At 46.4% G+C, this 16130-nt stretch overlaps 1 protein-coding gene across 1 annotated transcript; it reads left to right on the forward strand.

Moving 5' to 3' along the window:
* The first annotated feature begins 1605 nt into the window (after positions 1-1605).
* LOC127692762 (putative sperm motility kinase W) lies at positions 1606-15870 on the forward strand. Its single transcript, XM_052193360.1, has 2 exons — positions 1606-1615; positions 14369-15870. Exons 1-2 carry the CDS (start codon positions 1606-1608, stop codon positions 15868-15870), a joined length of 1512 nt encoding a protein of 503 aa, XP_052049320.1.
* Positions 15871-16130: the final 260 nt, after the last annotated feature.

The following is a 16130-nucleotide window of genomic DNA, read 5'->3' on the forward strand; positions in this document are numbered from 1 at the left end:
TCTGCCCGGCTATGGTACATGTAGTGACTTTGGTGCCTTCTCAGCTGACTGAAGAAATAGGACATGCTGGCTTGAGGAGAGAACAGGAGCCAAGCAAGAGAGATCCAGCGCCTCCTGGAGTGAGCCAACAATAAAGCTCGAAATGCAGACATCTGTGCCTGTGATGGGACCCCAAAGCCAAGAAGAGCTAACTGTCCCAGAGAGGACAGAGGCAGTGCACAGGTCCAGGAGCCCGGAGTGCAGCAGTCTGCTGAGGGGGAGTGAGGATTATAGGAAAGATGGGACAGCAGACTAAAAGACAAAAAGTCAGAAATGGAGAGGGCTGTCCAGTGAGGACTGCAGCAGCCTTGAGCTACTCTTAGGCTTTACAGACTTTACAGTATCGTGGGAAACAAAGTCCCAGAGCAGCAGAGGCAATGGCTGACATACATTCCATCTGAAGCCATCCAGAGGCCTCCATATTCCTCCATCTTTCTTCCAACAAGATTATCAGAACATTGATCCCCTCAACATGAGCTTCAATGTATCCACTTATCCTTCCATGGGTCAGCAGACCAGACAATCTGCCAGTAGGCCCTGGCCGGACTTGACTCTGCCTGACAGGCAGGTTTTCACAGAAGCAGGCAAAATGGCTCCTGACAAGGCAGGAGGGCCTTCCCTCAGGAAAGGCACAAAGCTGCTGCTGGTACAGCCTCCTGAAGGCAGAGAGAAAGCTGACAGGAGCCAGGCAGCATGCTGAGCACCAGGCTCTGTGAATGAGGTGTCCTCTTGGTTCCTGGGAATACATTCTCACCCACTAACCCACGTCCCATCCCTCCTACGACTTTTATGGCGCTCTCAGTCTCTCTATGGAGGTTCCACTTGGAGGGGTTGTTTCAGGTCAGAGATCCAATCCAGGCTGAAGACCAGGATTCCTACTTCACTGTCTACACAGCCAGATGGAGAGGGATTTCAAATAATCCACCCACAAGCTACAGACCCCAAGCAGGCCATATGATTACCTACTCTATGGCAAGCCTTAGCAGGTAGATTGCCCCCAGTCCCAGCAGAGAAGAGGGTTGAACACCTACAGACCCAGGTTGTCAGAGTTACCCCTTCAGTCATGTTGGTCTCAACACAGATTAGAACAAAGCCCCTGCCAGGTGACCTTCTGAGTGAGTACAGCACTCTTGGGGGAGAAACACCCCAGGGGACCCGAGCCAAGTCTGTGAGTCACACAACTGTTGCTGTCAGCCACCGGGGATCTCTGGATCCAGCCTCACATCTTCCTCCACTAGGAATATGCCATCAGGACTTGCTCTACCTGCCACGCTGTCTTGGGATTTAGAATATCTGGGGGGGAAAGACTAGGTCTCCCAGCAAAAGGTTTCAAAAGACTGGGTCTTAAGCCTCATTCTTTATTGCAAATCCTTGGGACTAAACATTATGTAAGAACCTATAGGGAATCCCATGGTCCAATGGCTTACACCTAAACTTGGTGGATTGAGGAGCTGGGAGTATTTGAACCACGCTAAGTCAACAAGTTAGAGGGACCCTAGGAAAAGCTACTGTGGTAGCACTGTCTGCTTAAACAGACAGAAGCCACACACCTTTTCCTTGACAAACATGGCAGCAGGTGAGTCTTGTACACTGAGCATATACCTGGGAGAGGAAGCATCCCACCCCGAAGGTCCCATGTTGCCTGAGGTACAAATAATGAGGCCTGTCTCCTCCACCTGCAGTCAAAGAGCTATTCACTAAGTGGTCCCATGGCCACACCTAGAATCTGAAGCCAAAATGCCAGCGCCATCGGGATGTGCTGAGCTACAAGGTCTACAAGTTGGAACATAAGCAATGTGGCCTGGGAAAGAACCAAGAATGTCCCTTCTCCACATAATGTTTCATGGCTGTGCAGCCTGTCTGCATCCACTGCAGCATCACAACGTCACCTCCTGTTGTTTCCCCCATCAAAGTTGAGCGACTTTGATGACAACAACCCCTTGCTCTCTGGAAGAGGCTCTGCTGGGTTAGTATCTGGCAGCAGGCTGGCTGGGATGAAGTTAACAGAATTGGATATGGGGCTGGTCCAGGAGAAGTCCCTGATTATTTTAGCTTTGTATACCCACTTCTCTTGCTCCGGGGGCAGGGTGGGGGAATAAATGAGGCAATGTGGACCCTCTTTCTAATCACTGACATAGGACCAGGCAGCCTTCTTCCCTCTTCCTGTCCTGGTGTTCTGGTGTCTTTGGCTTCCCCTCAGAGGTTTCTTATCTGTTGTGTTCTGTTCTCTTACACTGTCATTGTTATTCTAAACCTTTTGAACAATCTCCAGTAATCAGGTCCTATTCATATACTCAAACATTTTAAAATATTGATGTTTCTTTTCCAAGATCCGAGTCCAACCCCACAACAAAAGTAAAATTTCCTAGCAGCTCCCATGAATATTAAAATGAGCTTGGCAAATATGGTCCAGGACCACACACGATCCTGCTGAGTAGTGGGCACTCATTCAGGTTAGTGACAGGTTGAGGGAAAGGTGGAGATATTCTTTGGGGGCTGTACCATTTGAGTTAATAGAAGACAGCAGCCAAGCAGCCATAACTGGGAGCCAGGGGAGGGAAGAAGGTCAGTTTTATCCACTGGGCTGAAAAAACTGATACCGGTTTAGTTTTCCCTGAGTGATATGAACAGTCCAAAATTACTAAAGTCCCTGATTAGAGGAGCAAGTCTTTATCAGCTGTGTGTCTGGGCATGTGAGAGTTGAGAAATCCACTCTTCAATGCAGAAAAACTGGTCAGTATAGCTAGGGTATCCTAGTCGCCAGGTTCCAAACCACTGAACTACCCATGGACCACCTGCCTCCAAGACATGGACAATCTATTTCAGCAGGGTCTGGATATTTTCATGCTAAAGAGACATCATGTGCATGGTCTCCAGCAAAACTCCCATTGGTGCATATCAGGCACTGACCAACATTGCCATTTGGCTTTCTCCATCATAATAATCAGGAGCCCCACTGCCTAAATCACAGTTACGGCCTGAGGAGGGTGTGTGTTGCCCTCAGTAAGAGCAAGTGTGAGAGAGCTGGCACTGCCACCTCTTCCCCATTCAGTGGTGACAAGAAAGGGACACCCTCCTCTGCCCTTGTAAATCACTACCTAGAGCAAAAATGACACTTGACTCTGGTGTGGCTAGAGCAGGAGAGCTGCCCCTGCCACTCCCTTACTACAGCACTCTGGAGTTCAGGCCCTGGACCTTGCCTGGGCAACACAGTAGAGCTGTCCATGGAGGTACAGGTTGTTCATGAGCAGGCCCCATGATCCTGTGTCTTATCTGCTAGGCACAGTGAGGATGATGTAGAGACCCCTCTCCCCTCATTCATCCCTTGATATCTACATCAGGCGGAAGAGCTGGCCCTGTGGTCATCTGTAACAGAACTGGCCATGTCCCTCATTAACTGCAATACTCAGGAGACTGGGACTGACACCTTACCTGGGCAGCAGGCTAAAGCTGTCTCTGTTTGCAGGGAATACTCGTTGGGAGCAGGCTACAGCTGTCCCTGTTTGCAGGGAATGCTGGTTGGGCGGTCCCCTTGGTGGGTGCTAAAGCTGACAGGCTGACCAGCTCAGATACTTCTCAGCCTCAGATCCCGGGCTTTCAATTGTCCCACACCAATATCCAACCCATTGGTGAACTTCTCAAGTGCATAAAGGAGCCAGTCCTACAGATGCAAAATCCAGGATCTCCATGACACAGATGTCTTAGTCAGGGTTTCTATTCCTGCACAAACATCATGACCAAGAAGCAAGTTGGGGAGGAAAGGGTTTATTCAGCTTACAGTTCTACATTGCTGTTCATCACAAAAGGAAGTCAGGCCTGGAACTCAAGTAGGTCAGGAGGCAGGAGCTGATGCAGAAGCCATGGAGAGCTGTTCCTTACTGGCTTGCTCAGCCCGCTCTCTTATAGAACCCAAGAATACCAGCCCAGAGATGGTACCACCCACAAGGGCCCTCCCCCTTGATCACTAATTGAGAAAATGCCCCACAGTTGGATCACATGGGGGCACTTCCCCAATTGAAATTCTTTTCTCTGTGATAACTCCAACCTGTATCAAGTTGACACACAAGACCAGCCAGTAAAACAGATAACCCAATATCTGAGAGGCATCCCTCTGAAATTCCAGTATTGATAGATTATCACAAACCCATACTACAACAAAAAATTGTAATGAACATTTGCAGTGTGGAACCCATGGTGACATACTATAGTATACACAAGATTTTATCTCCTATGATTGATGAAAGATTGTAAGGCTGAAAATGGACAGAGGAGGGGGAAATAGGAGGAATGGAGTGTGTGAGGTGAAAGTTACACACACACATACACACACCACACACACACATATGCACACACACAAGCACACGCATACACACACACATGAGCACAAGCACACACATGCACATGCACATGCACACACACAAGCGCGTACACACACGCACGAGCACACGAACACATGCACACACAAGCACACACATGCACACACACACATACATGCACATACACGCTCATGCAAACATGCACACACACAAGCACACACATACACATATGCACACACAAACACACACACCAAACCAGTATAAACTTAACCAAAAACAAGCAGAGCTCCCAATCCCAAGGCTCAGGGATCTTTAGGATGAGAGCTGGAAAGTTTCTAAAAGCCAAAGTGCTAGATAACAGCAGGGACACAACAGAGTTGTTGCAAACAAACTCACAGTGGCTGTCGCTGCATGCATGAGAGCTGAGCAAACTCACACCAGGAAGAATGTCATGTGCAGGGGGTTGGGGTCATGGACAAGAAATCCCACCACAAGGTGAGAGAGTGTTGGCACCTGACGGTCAGTATTCAGATGGCAAGCCTTAAGAAGGTGATGATACCACAAGGCAGACAACAGAATGAACCTGACCTGACCGAGAGGTGAGAGGGAGAACAATCAGCAGGAGGAGGAGGATCACAAAAGGGAAGATGGGGAGAGGAGGAAGAGGGAGAAAGAGGAGGAAGAGAAAGGAGGAGGGGGAGAAAGAGGAGGAAGAGAAAGAGGAGGAGGGGTGAAAGAAGAGGAAGAGAAAGAGGAGGAGGGGAAGAAGGAGGAGGAGGAAGAGAAAGAGCAGGAGGATGAGAAAGAGGAGGAGGGGGAGAAAGAGGAGGAGGGGGAGAAAGAGGAGGATGGGGAGAAAGAAGAGGAGGAAGAGAAAGAGGAGGAGGGGAGAAAGAGGAGGAGGAAGAGAAAGAGGAGGAGGGGGAGAAAGAGGAAGAAAAAGAGGAGGAGGGGGAGAAAGAGGAAGAGGGGGAGAAAGAGGAGGGGGAGAAAGGAGGAAGAAGAGAAAGAGGAGGAGGGGAGAAAGAGGAGGAGAAGAGAAAGAGGAGGATGGTGAGAAAGAGGAGGAGGAAGAGAAAGAGGAGGGGGGATAAAGAGGAGAAGAGAAAGAGGAGGGGGAGAACGAGGAGGAGGGGGAAAGAGGAGGAGGGGGAGAAAGAGGAGGAAGAGAAAGAGGAGGAGGGGGAGAAAGAGGAGGAGGGGGAGAAAGGAGGAGGGGGAGAAAGAGGAGGAGGGGGAGAAGGAGGAGGAGGAGGAGAAAGAGGAGGAGGAGGATGGGGGTTGAAAAGGAATATGAGACAGTTTCTCAGAGATGACTGGTGTTCAGTATCCTTTGCCTGAGAGAAAAACATTCAAATCTGCAGGGACTTAAGCAGGGAGGTAAACAATGTCTAAGAGCTTCAGGAAGTCCCTGAAACTGACCAGATTCCCTAGGAGTCTCTTTTACAAGATGTCATTAACACAAGCTGCTAAGAGTCTCTCTCTGACAAGACAGGTCACAAAGCCAGCTGAGGTGAGACAAGCTCGCTGCCTGGCAGAAGCAGGAGACAGCCATGCTGCCTGGAAGAGGGTTTCACCAACTGAGACCTCAGACAGACACCCTTCCACCTGTCAGCTGTTGTCAGGCTGTGCAGTGTGCTCCAGGTGGCAAACTACGGCGAGCTTGTCACCCATGCTGGGATGGGCTGTGGTGGTGCTTCTGTCTCTGAGTCAGTTCTGTTCCTGTGAGTCCCCTCCCACCCCCTATTCCTGTAAGGAACGGCAATAAAGACCATTGCATCCCCAAGCTGGACTGGGCAAAGCCATACGATTGTGTTTGTATCCTATTTTCAGTGAGTTGACTTATGAGTTGCATATGCCTAGGGAAGGTTCTGAAGGGACCCACACAGGTGAGGAGCAGCGAGTGTTCCCTACAGGGCTGAGGGTTGTACTGTAACCACAAAACCACACCCAAGCATCCATTGTTCACACATGCTTTAAAGCAGCAGATTTCTGACTCAGGAACAGCAGCAAGTGAACTAATAGCTCTGATTTTCAACAGGAATAGGGGTTACAATAGGCTACAATGCAATGGTTTGTGGCTATTGGGCATGGTAAGCGGGTGAGTCAGAAGCGGTGTTTGATTGCTGAAGCTCGATACTTTGATAACTGGAACTTAATAGTGCACTGAGAAGGAAGACTTGATACTTTGATAACTGGAACTTAATAGTGCACTGAGAAGGAAGACTTGATACTTTGATAACTGGAACTTAATAGTGCACTGAGAAGGAAGACTTGATACTTTGATAACTGGAACTTAATAGTGCACTGAGAAGGAAGACTTGATACTTTGATAACTGGAACTTAATAGTGCACTGAGAAGGAAGACTTGATACTTTGATAACTGGAACTTAATAGTGCACTGAGAAGGAAGACTTGATACTTTGATAACTGGAACTTAATAGTGCACTGAGAAGGAAGACTTGATACTTTGATAACTGGAACTTAATAGTGCACTGAGAAGGAAGACTTGATACTTTGATAACTGGAACTTAATAGTGCACTGAGAAGGAAGACTGAGCCAAATAAGGGACTGGACTTTGTGGCTAGCTGTAAAATGTAATATATTAAGGATTTTAATTAGAAAGGAGAAACAGGGTAAGGGGAGAACCTGCCAGAGCCGTGTTTGTCATGCTGGGGCTGGCATTCTAGAGCCCCTCAGGTTTTGTCACACCGCAGGAGGGTGATTGGGGAGGGATGACAGGGCATTAGTGGTAGTAGTTGTTGAGGGGTAAGGAATACCTGTGAAACATGCCATATGAACTTTTTAAATAATCAAATTACTGTTTAAAAAACAGCAGAGCAATGAATGCTGTCGAGGAGGTGGACAACAGGGCCTTAGACAATGGGAATGTAAGCTGGTCTAGTCAAGGAGGTGGACAACAGGGCCTTAGACAATGGGAATGTAAGCTGGTCTAGTCAAGGAGGTGGACAACAGGGCCTTAGACAATGGGAATGTAAGCGGGTCTAGTCAAGGAGGTGGACAACAGGGCCTTAGACAATGCGAATGTAAGCTGGTCTAGTCAAGGAGGTGGACAACAGGGCCTTAGACAATGGGAATGTAAGCTGGTCTAGTCAAGGAGGTGGACAACAGGGCCTTAGACAATGCGAATGTAAGCTGGTCTAGTCAAGGAGGTGGACAACAGGGCCTTAGACAATGGGAATGTAAGCTGGTCTAGTCAAGGAGGTGGACAACAGGGCCTTAGACAATGGGAATGTAAGCTGGTCTAGTCAAGGAGGTGGACAACAGGGCCTTAGACAATGGGAATGTAAGCTGGTCTAGTCAAGGAGGTGGACAACAGGGCCTTAGACAATGGGAATGTAAGCTGGTCTAGTCAAGGAGGTGGACAACAGGGCCTTAGACAATGCGAATGTAAGCTGGTCTAGTCAAGGAGGTGGACAACAGGGCCTTAGACAATGGGAATGTAAGCTGGTCTAGTCAAGGAGGTGGACAACAGGGCCTTAGACAATGGGAATGTAAGCTGGTCTAGTCATTGTACAAGTCAGGATGCAATGACAGGAAACACAGAGAACAGACCTTCCATATGACCCAGCACTGCTACTCCAGTGTGTTCAAAAGACCCGAACATTCCACAGAGGTGGGTATTCCACAGCACTGCTCACTGCACCACCAAGTATAAAACCCAACTATTAAAACTAGATACCCATCCACTGAAGTGTAGACAAAAATGTGATAAACATACAAGATGGGATGAGGAGCACGTCGCTGTCTGGAAAATGGACACAACTGTGGAAAATCACAGGAAATCAAGCCAGCTACATTCACAGGTATTTATGACTACATTAAATCATTATACATGCACAGATTTGAAGTAATACTGTGTATGGGAACAGTGGGGACCAATGGGATGGAAAGCAGGTGACAAGGAGAGTGAGATTCAAAAGAAATAAACTACCCTTGTATACATGTACAAAATGCTTTCCACAAAATTTGGCGGCTGTAGAGATGGCTGCGTGGTTAAGAGCCTTCATTGTTCTTTCAGAGGACCTGGGACTGGCTCCTAGCAACCATATCTTGACTAGGAATCAGAGTCTCACTAATGAAGGCTACATTGTAAGGATTGGAGAGACCGCTCAAGAGTTAAATGTACTGGGTGCCCAAGCAAATGACCTGGGTTACAGCCCCAGCACTCACATAGTGGCTCTCAACCATCAGTGACTCCAGTTCAAAGGGACCCAAAAATCCTCTTCTGGCCTCCATACGTACTACACTACATAAACCATGCCCAAACATTGAGTCAGAATGTCTCTCTGTCCAACATCGCTGTAAACCTTAACAGAACATATACACAGTGAGATCCCTATCTCAAAAACAGATTTTTAAAATCTGGAATAACAATGACAAAGATATGTCAACTTTAGAGGCAGTGTGCATGGTGGGAAAATGGACTTGACAATGTCATGCAGAGTTCATGCAATCAAGACCCATCCATAGCTAACTGTACTCAGAGCATCACACAATTCAGACTCTGAGAAACGACTTGTGTAAAGGTTCTCATGAAGTGAATGTGTACGAAATCACAATCACAAACTATGTTTTCCATAGAAGCATGAATGAATAACGGCAAGAAACAGAGTATTCTGCATTAGAGTGACTAGGTTACCTGCAGGAGGTTCACAAAACACATTGCAAGCTACAGCAGGGCACGACTGCTTGATTTCAGCTGCTTTTTAAAAATTGTCTACTATCTTAATCCTAAAGCTTTTCTGCTGACCCCTTCTTGTACTAAACCCTGAAGCCTTGTACAACAGACTCAAACTTCCCACTCCACACTGAGTCAGGAGCTTCCTGGATCTTGGAGGCAGCCTGGTCCTTCCCGTTTCATGTGGTTCCTGCTTCATTTTCCTCGTTGGAACTTTAAAGTTGTCTGAACGCATGTTAAGGGATCATATCTCCAGGGAAAGGCAGCCTCTGGCCTGTTAGTTCAGGTTCCTCTCCTTATGCTGCTGGGAAGGTGTGCAAAGTGTCCAAGATGTGCAGCTTCGAAGAGAAAGCAGTATCCACAGCAGGCTCTTCCAGCACTGCATGTGCCTCCTCTACATTTGTCTGCAGGTGACACTGGATGGGGATAAGGAGTAGAGCTCAGAAGGGCAGGAGTCCTCAGAGAATGCCACAGGTCTACCATGTCCCCTCCCAAGCTGTGCCCTTCCTAGGAGTCAGTGTGTCCTTACAGCTGCCTGGGAGGCATGCATGTGATGTCCATCCATCATGTATGTTTGGCTGCTTGGACAACTGTATACCACTGCAGTGCTGGTGTGTGAGGAGCTAGAAGAATGTGTTGGTCCATTGGAACTGGAGTTTCAAGTGATTATTAGCCACAGTGTAGGTGCTGGGACTCCAACTGGGTGCTCTGCATGATTGGGCAGTGCACATGACCACTGCATTGTCTTGTCAGCACACCATATGGTCTTATTAAGGGTAAACTCAGATAAGAGATTAATGTGTGGGTTACTTTCTGCCATTATGATTATATGTTCCTTCAGCATGGACAAATGTTTGTTCAGTGGATAAAGAGTAGGACATAGTTTTCTCCATTGAATCTTATGGGATAGCCTAAGTTCTCACAATACCACACAGACTGATACACACAAAATTTGAATTGGATAAAGTGTTTATTTGTACATATTTATATAGAATATTTATTCCATTTTTTCAAAACATTATTTTTGGATCTCTCTCTCTCTCTCTCTCTCCCTCACTCTTTTTCTGTGTCTCTGTTTCTGTCTTTTTAAGCTGTGCATGTAAGTGGAGGCACCTATGACAACCAGTAGAGGGCACGAGATCGACCTGGAGCTGAAATTAGAAGGGATCATGAATTCTGGAATGTAAATTCTGGGAACAAATACAGGATCATCTCCAAGATTGGTAAAGCTCTTACCACTCAGGCACACACACATCCAAACCTGTCACCTTGATCTCCATTCTGTAAGACAAACCAACCTCTGTCCACTAGTCCTTTTCCTGGTGCTTCTCCAGGACACTTTCAGAGACCCAGTGCCATTACAAGCATGGACTCAGCAGGAGCACTGACTCAGCCTTTCACATCCCCTGACCTCCACATCCTCTCACAGGGCTGTGACAGACAGGGCACAAGAGATTAATAGGGGACTAATGAGCATTTGAGGAACCCCATGATTGAAGGAGGGATCAGTGCTTCTATGCTATGCATTCATGGCTGCAATTCAACAGCTTATTGATGATGGGTTCAGGGTTTTCAGGTTTGTTGTCTGCCTATCATTCTGCCTTCCTGTCTGTTATGATCATGATCCACACTTAATGTCTGACTAGTAGACATTTGAGTGCAGAATGAGGAAACCACGATCTAGTGTGTAGTCTCTAGTAGGCAAACTTCCTCCATTTTTAGGAATTAGAGCTTGTAAGACACAGGTGCAGAGACCATCACACACAGCACAGCTGCTGGCAGGAGAATCAACCTAGAGATGTGTATTCACAGCTCCTCTCCTCAAATGAAGCTTGAATCCAGACTCTGAGCTGATTTGCCATAGATTCAGTTGAAGTAGATGGGGAAGGGGAGAAAATTAGTGGAAGAGTCTGTGGTCTCAACGCCTTGGGTTCTCTACAAAGTTTGTGACACACTGGTAATACCTTTGTGACTTGGAAAGGAGAAAAGACATATGGCTAGTGGGATGACTCTAGCATTGATAGGGAACTTATCAATTTCCATGACTTACTTTTCTCCTGCTGGGAGAAAATAAACAAAAGGATGCTTTGTCCTGGCTCAGATCTGAGGATGATACAGTAGCTCCTATTCAGGTGGGAACAGCAGGCAGTTAGGAGAAAGAGCACCTGATTTCATTGTGTCCATGGTCAGGAATCCCAGACAGCTGAAGGATGGGAATCTAGTTGTTTCTCAGTTTGATACAGCTGGAGATGCAGCCCAAGGAAATGGTCCAGAAAACATCCAGGATGGGTATTAACTACCTTACACAGAAACTCAGTGAAGCACCCACAGATACACGCCCAGATGTTTCCACCTAAGTACTTCTCAAAGTACACAAAGAAGGCTAAATTTGTGGAAGCCAAGGGCCCATCAAGAGGAGTGCTTAAAGTGCAGAAAGATCATTTCAGAGGAAGACAGATGCTGGCTACAGCAGGACGGGGGAGGACACAGAAGGGAGATCTAGAAACTGATGTGGTGGCTACACATGCTTGGCACAGGGAGCGGCACTATTGGAGGTGTGTCCATGGTGGAGTGGGTGTATCACTGTAGGGGTGGGCTTGTAGACCCTCCTGCTAGCTGCCTGGAAGCCAGTCTGCTGTTTGCCTTTGGAACCTGATGTAAAACAGTCAGCACCTCAGGTGCCATGCCTGTCTAGACACTGCTTTGCTTACCACCAAAAGGATTTGAACTGAAACTCACAGCCATTGAGCAGTCCCAATAAAATATTGTACATGACAAGGTGTTAAAATATTGCCTTGGTCATAATGTCACTTCACAGCAAAGGAAACCCTAACTAAGACATTCAAGGAGGTGCTAAGAGCCACCTTATGCCAGGGGAAGAAATTGTTGAGAGATGGAGTGTGGATCACAAGGAGAAGGCAATCATGGGGCCATCCACCCTCTTAGAGAACATGGCCTCTTCTCAGTCTGCTGAGTAAGAAGGAAATATTCACACTGAGAGAAGCCAAGAGGACTGGATCATTTTGGTTGACTTGACAAAAGAGACACAAGAGGAGAAAAAACCCATCTAAGAAATTACCTCCACATATGGGAAGCAACCACTTTGGAAATCAGTCTGGCGGTTCCTCAGAAAACTGGGCATGACACTTCCTAAGGACCCTGTTATACCACTCCTGGGCATATATTCAGAGGATTCTTCAGCATGCAATAAGGACACATGCTCCACTATGTTCATAGCAGTCCTATTTGTAGTAGCCAGAAGCTGGAAAGATCCCAGGTGTCCTTCAACGGAGGAATGGATACAAAAAAATGTGGTATATTTACACAATGGAGTACTATTCAGCCATTAGAAACAATGAATTCATGAAATTCTTAGACAAATGGATGGAGCTGGAGAACATCATACTAAGTGAGGTAACCCAGTCTCAAAAGATCAATCAGGGTATGCACTCACTAATAAGTGGATATTAGCCTAGAAACTTTGAATACCCAAGACATAATCCACAAATTAAATGATGTCCAAAAAGATTGGAGGAGTGGCCCCTGGTTCTAGAAAGACTCAGTGCAAGAGTATAGGGAAATTCCAGAACAGGAAAGCGGGAAGGGGTAAATGGAGGAACAGGGGGAGGGAAGAGGGCTTATGGGAGTTGCGGGGAGTGGGGACCTGAAAAGGGGAAATCATTTGAAATATAAATAAAAAATATATCAATAAATAAAAAAAAGAAATTACCTCCACTTTTTGTCCTCTGGTCATGTCCATGGGCTGTTTTCTTGATCCCTAGTGAAGGATATATATATATATGCATGCCTGTGTGTATGCATATGAATAAAACAATAGATTATTAAATCTACTTTTAGACCAAAGAACATAACAAGCCAAATATTTTGACATATGCTATGGACTTTGTATCTTGATACAGAATGGGGAATCTATTTTACAAGAATATACACTGTATGTATGTTTCAACTCTTCTTTAAGGTATTGTACCTATGTGATGTGAAGTTCTAGGCCTGGAAGGCTGCTGTTGGAAACTGTCTAGAACAATTAAGAAATGAATGTTGAAAATTAGTTCATCAAACATATGGGCTTGCTAGATACAATTATTGCTAATTACAAAGAATGTTTAACCTACATTGAGCAGATAGTAGTTACCTACTTACAAGCAGCTCAGATATACTGTAGATAGATAGTCTTCATAAACCTCAAACATCTACAGAATGTGGCATTTAAAGATGTTTTGTTAATACAAGGGTCATAAATGAGATAAGTCTGTTCATGGCACCACCTGACACTATTCAAAGAAGATGGTGAGCGTTAAAGAACTTCTACATGGAGTTGCTTCAAATGTGACAAACTAAACACTAGGTGACAAATTGTGCTTGCTGAAACTTCAGATAGAATGCTGTCCAAGCTAGGAATAAATAAGACACAAGGAAGTCTGTGGCCAAGCTCTGCCAGAACAAGAAAGGAGTCCTTCACAATTCCTGCTTCACAGAAAAGCCTCTCAGATATTCTGTGCCAAAAGGCTCCAGATGGATGCTACAAAGACAAACCAAAGTTTTGGTGACTGTCTAGCCAGCCATCTGTCTCTCTCATTTCTACAGAGACTCCTCAGGCTATTTGACTGCTCAGGTCTCAGATGGAATTGAAGACTAGGGAGAAATAGCCTCATATTTCACCTTAAATTGTTTAGGATTTGAGAAAATTTTATATGGTCTAAGAAGATAGCCTTAGGTTTATAAATGCATGTTTTGCTGGAAAATGATTTATGGATAGAAACTCAAACTCAATCACCAAGATAGTTCTGATTGTACAGTATTTTTTCCAATGTGGCCCAAGACAGATAGAATGGACACTGTGAATGTAATTCGGACCTGCTGGTTTTCATAGTTGTGCCTCTGGATTGTAGTTTACTAATGGTTTGACATACTCAGGATCCAACTACAAAGGCCACTGAGGAATTGCGGTCTGTGATTGCTAAACAAGTAAATATCTGTCTCTTTGATCAGTTAAAGCAGAAGCTCGTGGAGGGTAGTCTCATTTTTATGAGAATGGAAAGGCCCCAGTGGCCCAAACTGGAAACAGCCACTGTGCATTATAATCTTCTCTGCTTGGTGCATTTCATGCTCTGACCTCACAAAGAGCCACTGTGATGAAACAAAGAGTCCTCTGCATAAGACTGTGGACCGGCCTGTTTTATTTGTCCATACAGAGCAGGGAGCTAGTTTGGGTGACCTGTGGGACTTCTTCATAGCTGTCGAGATTGTCAGTTGTCGGGCTGTTGTACCGCACAACCTGTGTGCTCCAAGTACAGGGAACACTTATCATCATAGCCAACAACTCTAAAAAGAAGAATATGGCAAGTCAGTACAAGGTGCTCTTCACTCTTGGCCAGGGTTCATTCGGCACCGTGAAACTGGCCTGGCACCTGAAAACCGAGGCACTGGTTGCTATAAAAACAGTGGAGCTCAGCAAGAAGACCATCAGAGGGATCCGTGCAGAAATAGCGGCATTAGAGAAATTACACCACCCCAACATCATCTGCCTCTTCCAAGTCCTAACAACATCAAGGCACGTCAACCTCATTACCGAATACATTCCGGGAGGCAACTTGTTTGAAATCATACAGGAGGATGGCCCACTGCCTGAGGAAGAGGCAAGGAAAATTTTTGGGCAGGTAGTGTCAGCGGTAAAGTACCTCCACAGCATGGATCTTGTCCACCAAGACATCAAACCACAAAATATACTTAGGGATGAGGACGGTAATGCGAAGCTTATAGACTTTGGTCTGACCACCAAGTGCAGATCTGGCACCTTACTCAAACGGCAATGTGGGACCAAGAGCTGTTTTGCCCCAGAGCTTGTAATACAGGAGCCCTATGATGGCAAGAAGTCAGATGTCTGGAGTTTGGGTGTGGTACTTTATTTTATCAACACTGGGCATTACCCCTTCACAGGAAGCACCACAAAGGAGATGGAGGAAAAGATCGCAACGGGGACTTATGAAATCCCATCTCATGTCTCAGGGCAACTTGAGAACCTGATCCACCAAATGCTCACGGTGTCCCCAGAGATGAGGCCCTCCATTGAAGAAATAGAAAATCATCCCTGGGTGAAGAAAAGTGAGGTCAAAATCCCAACTATGACAGAACCAGATTACCATGTCATAGACAAGCTGGGTGGCATGGGATTCAATGAAAATGAGATCCTGGAGTCCCTGCGCAGCAAAAAATATAATGAATCAATGGGGGCATACTTAATCCTGAAAGCCAAGGTAGACAAGGGCCTTGGGCAAGACTCCACCCTTTCGGCCAAGACTGCAGATCAGTGCCCTACACCACCTCCTTCACCAGCACATCCCTCTCTCTCCGGGCTTCCCCTAAAGAGAAGGGCCAGTGAGCCCAACTTTAGCCTCCTCCACATCCGGCCCTCAGGAGAACAGGGGCCTGATGCCTTGGTACTATCAGGACACAAGGTGGCCAGAAGTGTCTCCATGCCTCCCATTGCTCTACTCGGTACCGAGGGAAAGAGCAAGAGTTCCAGCTGTGCCCTCTCTCCTGGAGCTGTGGCTGCCCCATGTGTCTGTAGCAGCATATTGGAGGACATAATGCCCTTGCCGCCTGATGAAGAGCGTGACATGGAAACATCATCTCCACCTCAGAAGGTCGGCTGCTTCAAGCGAATGAGCAAGAGAATCAGAGCCTGCTTGGCACGACTCTGCTGCTTCCCACGGGCTCGAAAGTCCAAAAGGAAGCATGAGTCCTCCAAGAAAGGGACTCCCCTGAAAGAGGCCGGAGATAGAAGCCAATGAAAGGGTAAGCAGGTATGGGAGGGGGCATTTCAGCTTTCTATTTTATTTTCTACCTCTTTATTCATCTGTTTTCATCAGAAAATTCAGAAAGGTGTACATTTCTGGGGTCTCTTGGGATAGTCCGATGTATTTCTACTACAGCTGGAGTAAACCCTGATCCTTGGCATACTGCCTCAGGAGGAAGCCTGTTGGAGAATGCCGAGATGGTATCTGATGCAAATGTACAAGCAGTAATCCACTAGAGACTGTGGGGACAGTCA

This window comes from Apodemus sylvaticus, chromosome 9 (assembly GCF_947179515.1).
Source record: "Apodemus sylvaticus chromosome 9, mApoSyl1.1, whole genome shotgun sequence".
NCBI classification, from domain to species: domain Eukaryota; kingdom Metazoa; phylum Chordata; class Mammalia; order Rodentia; family Muridae; genus Apodemus; species Apodemus sylvaticus.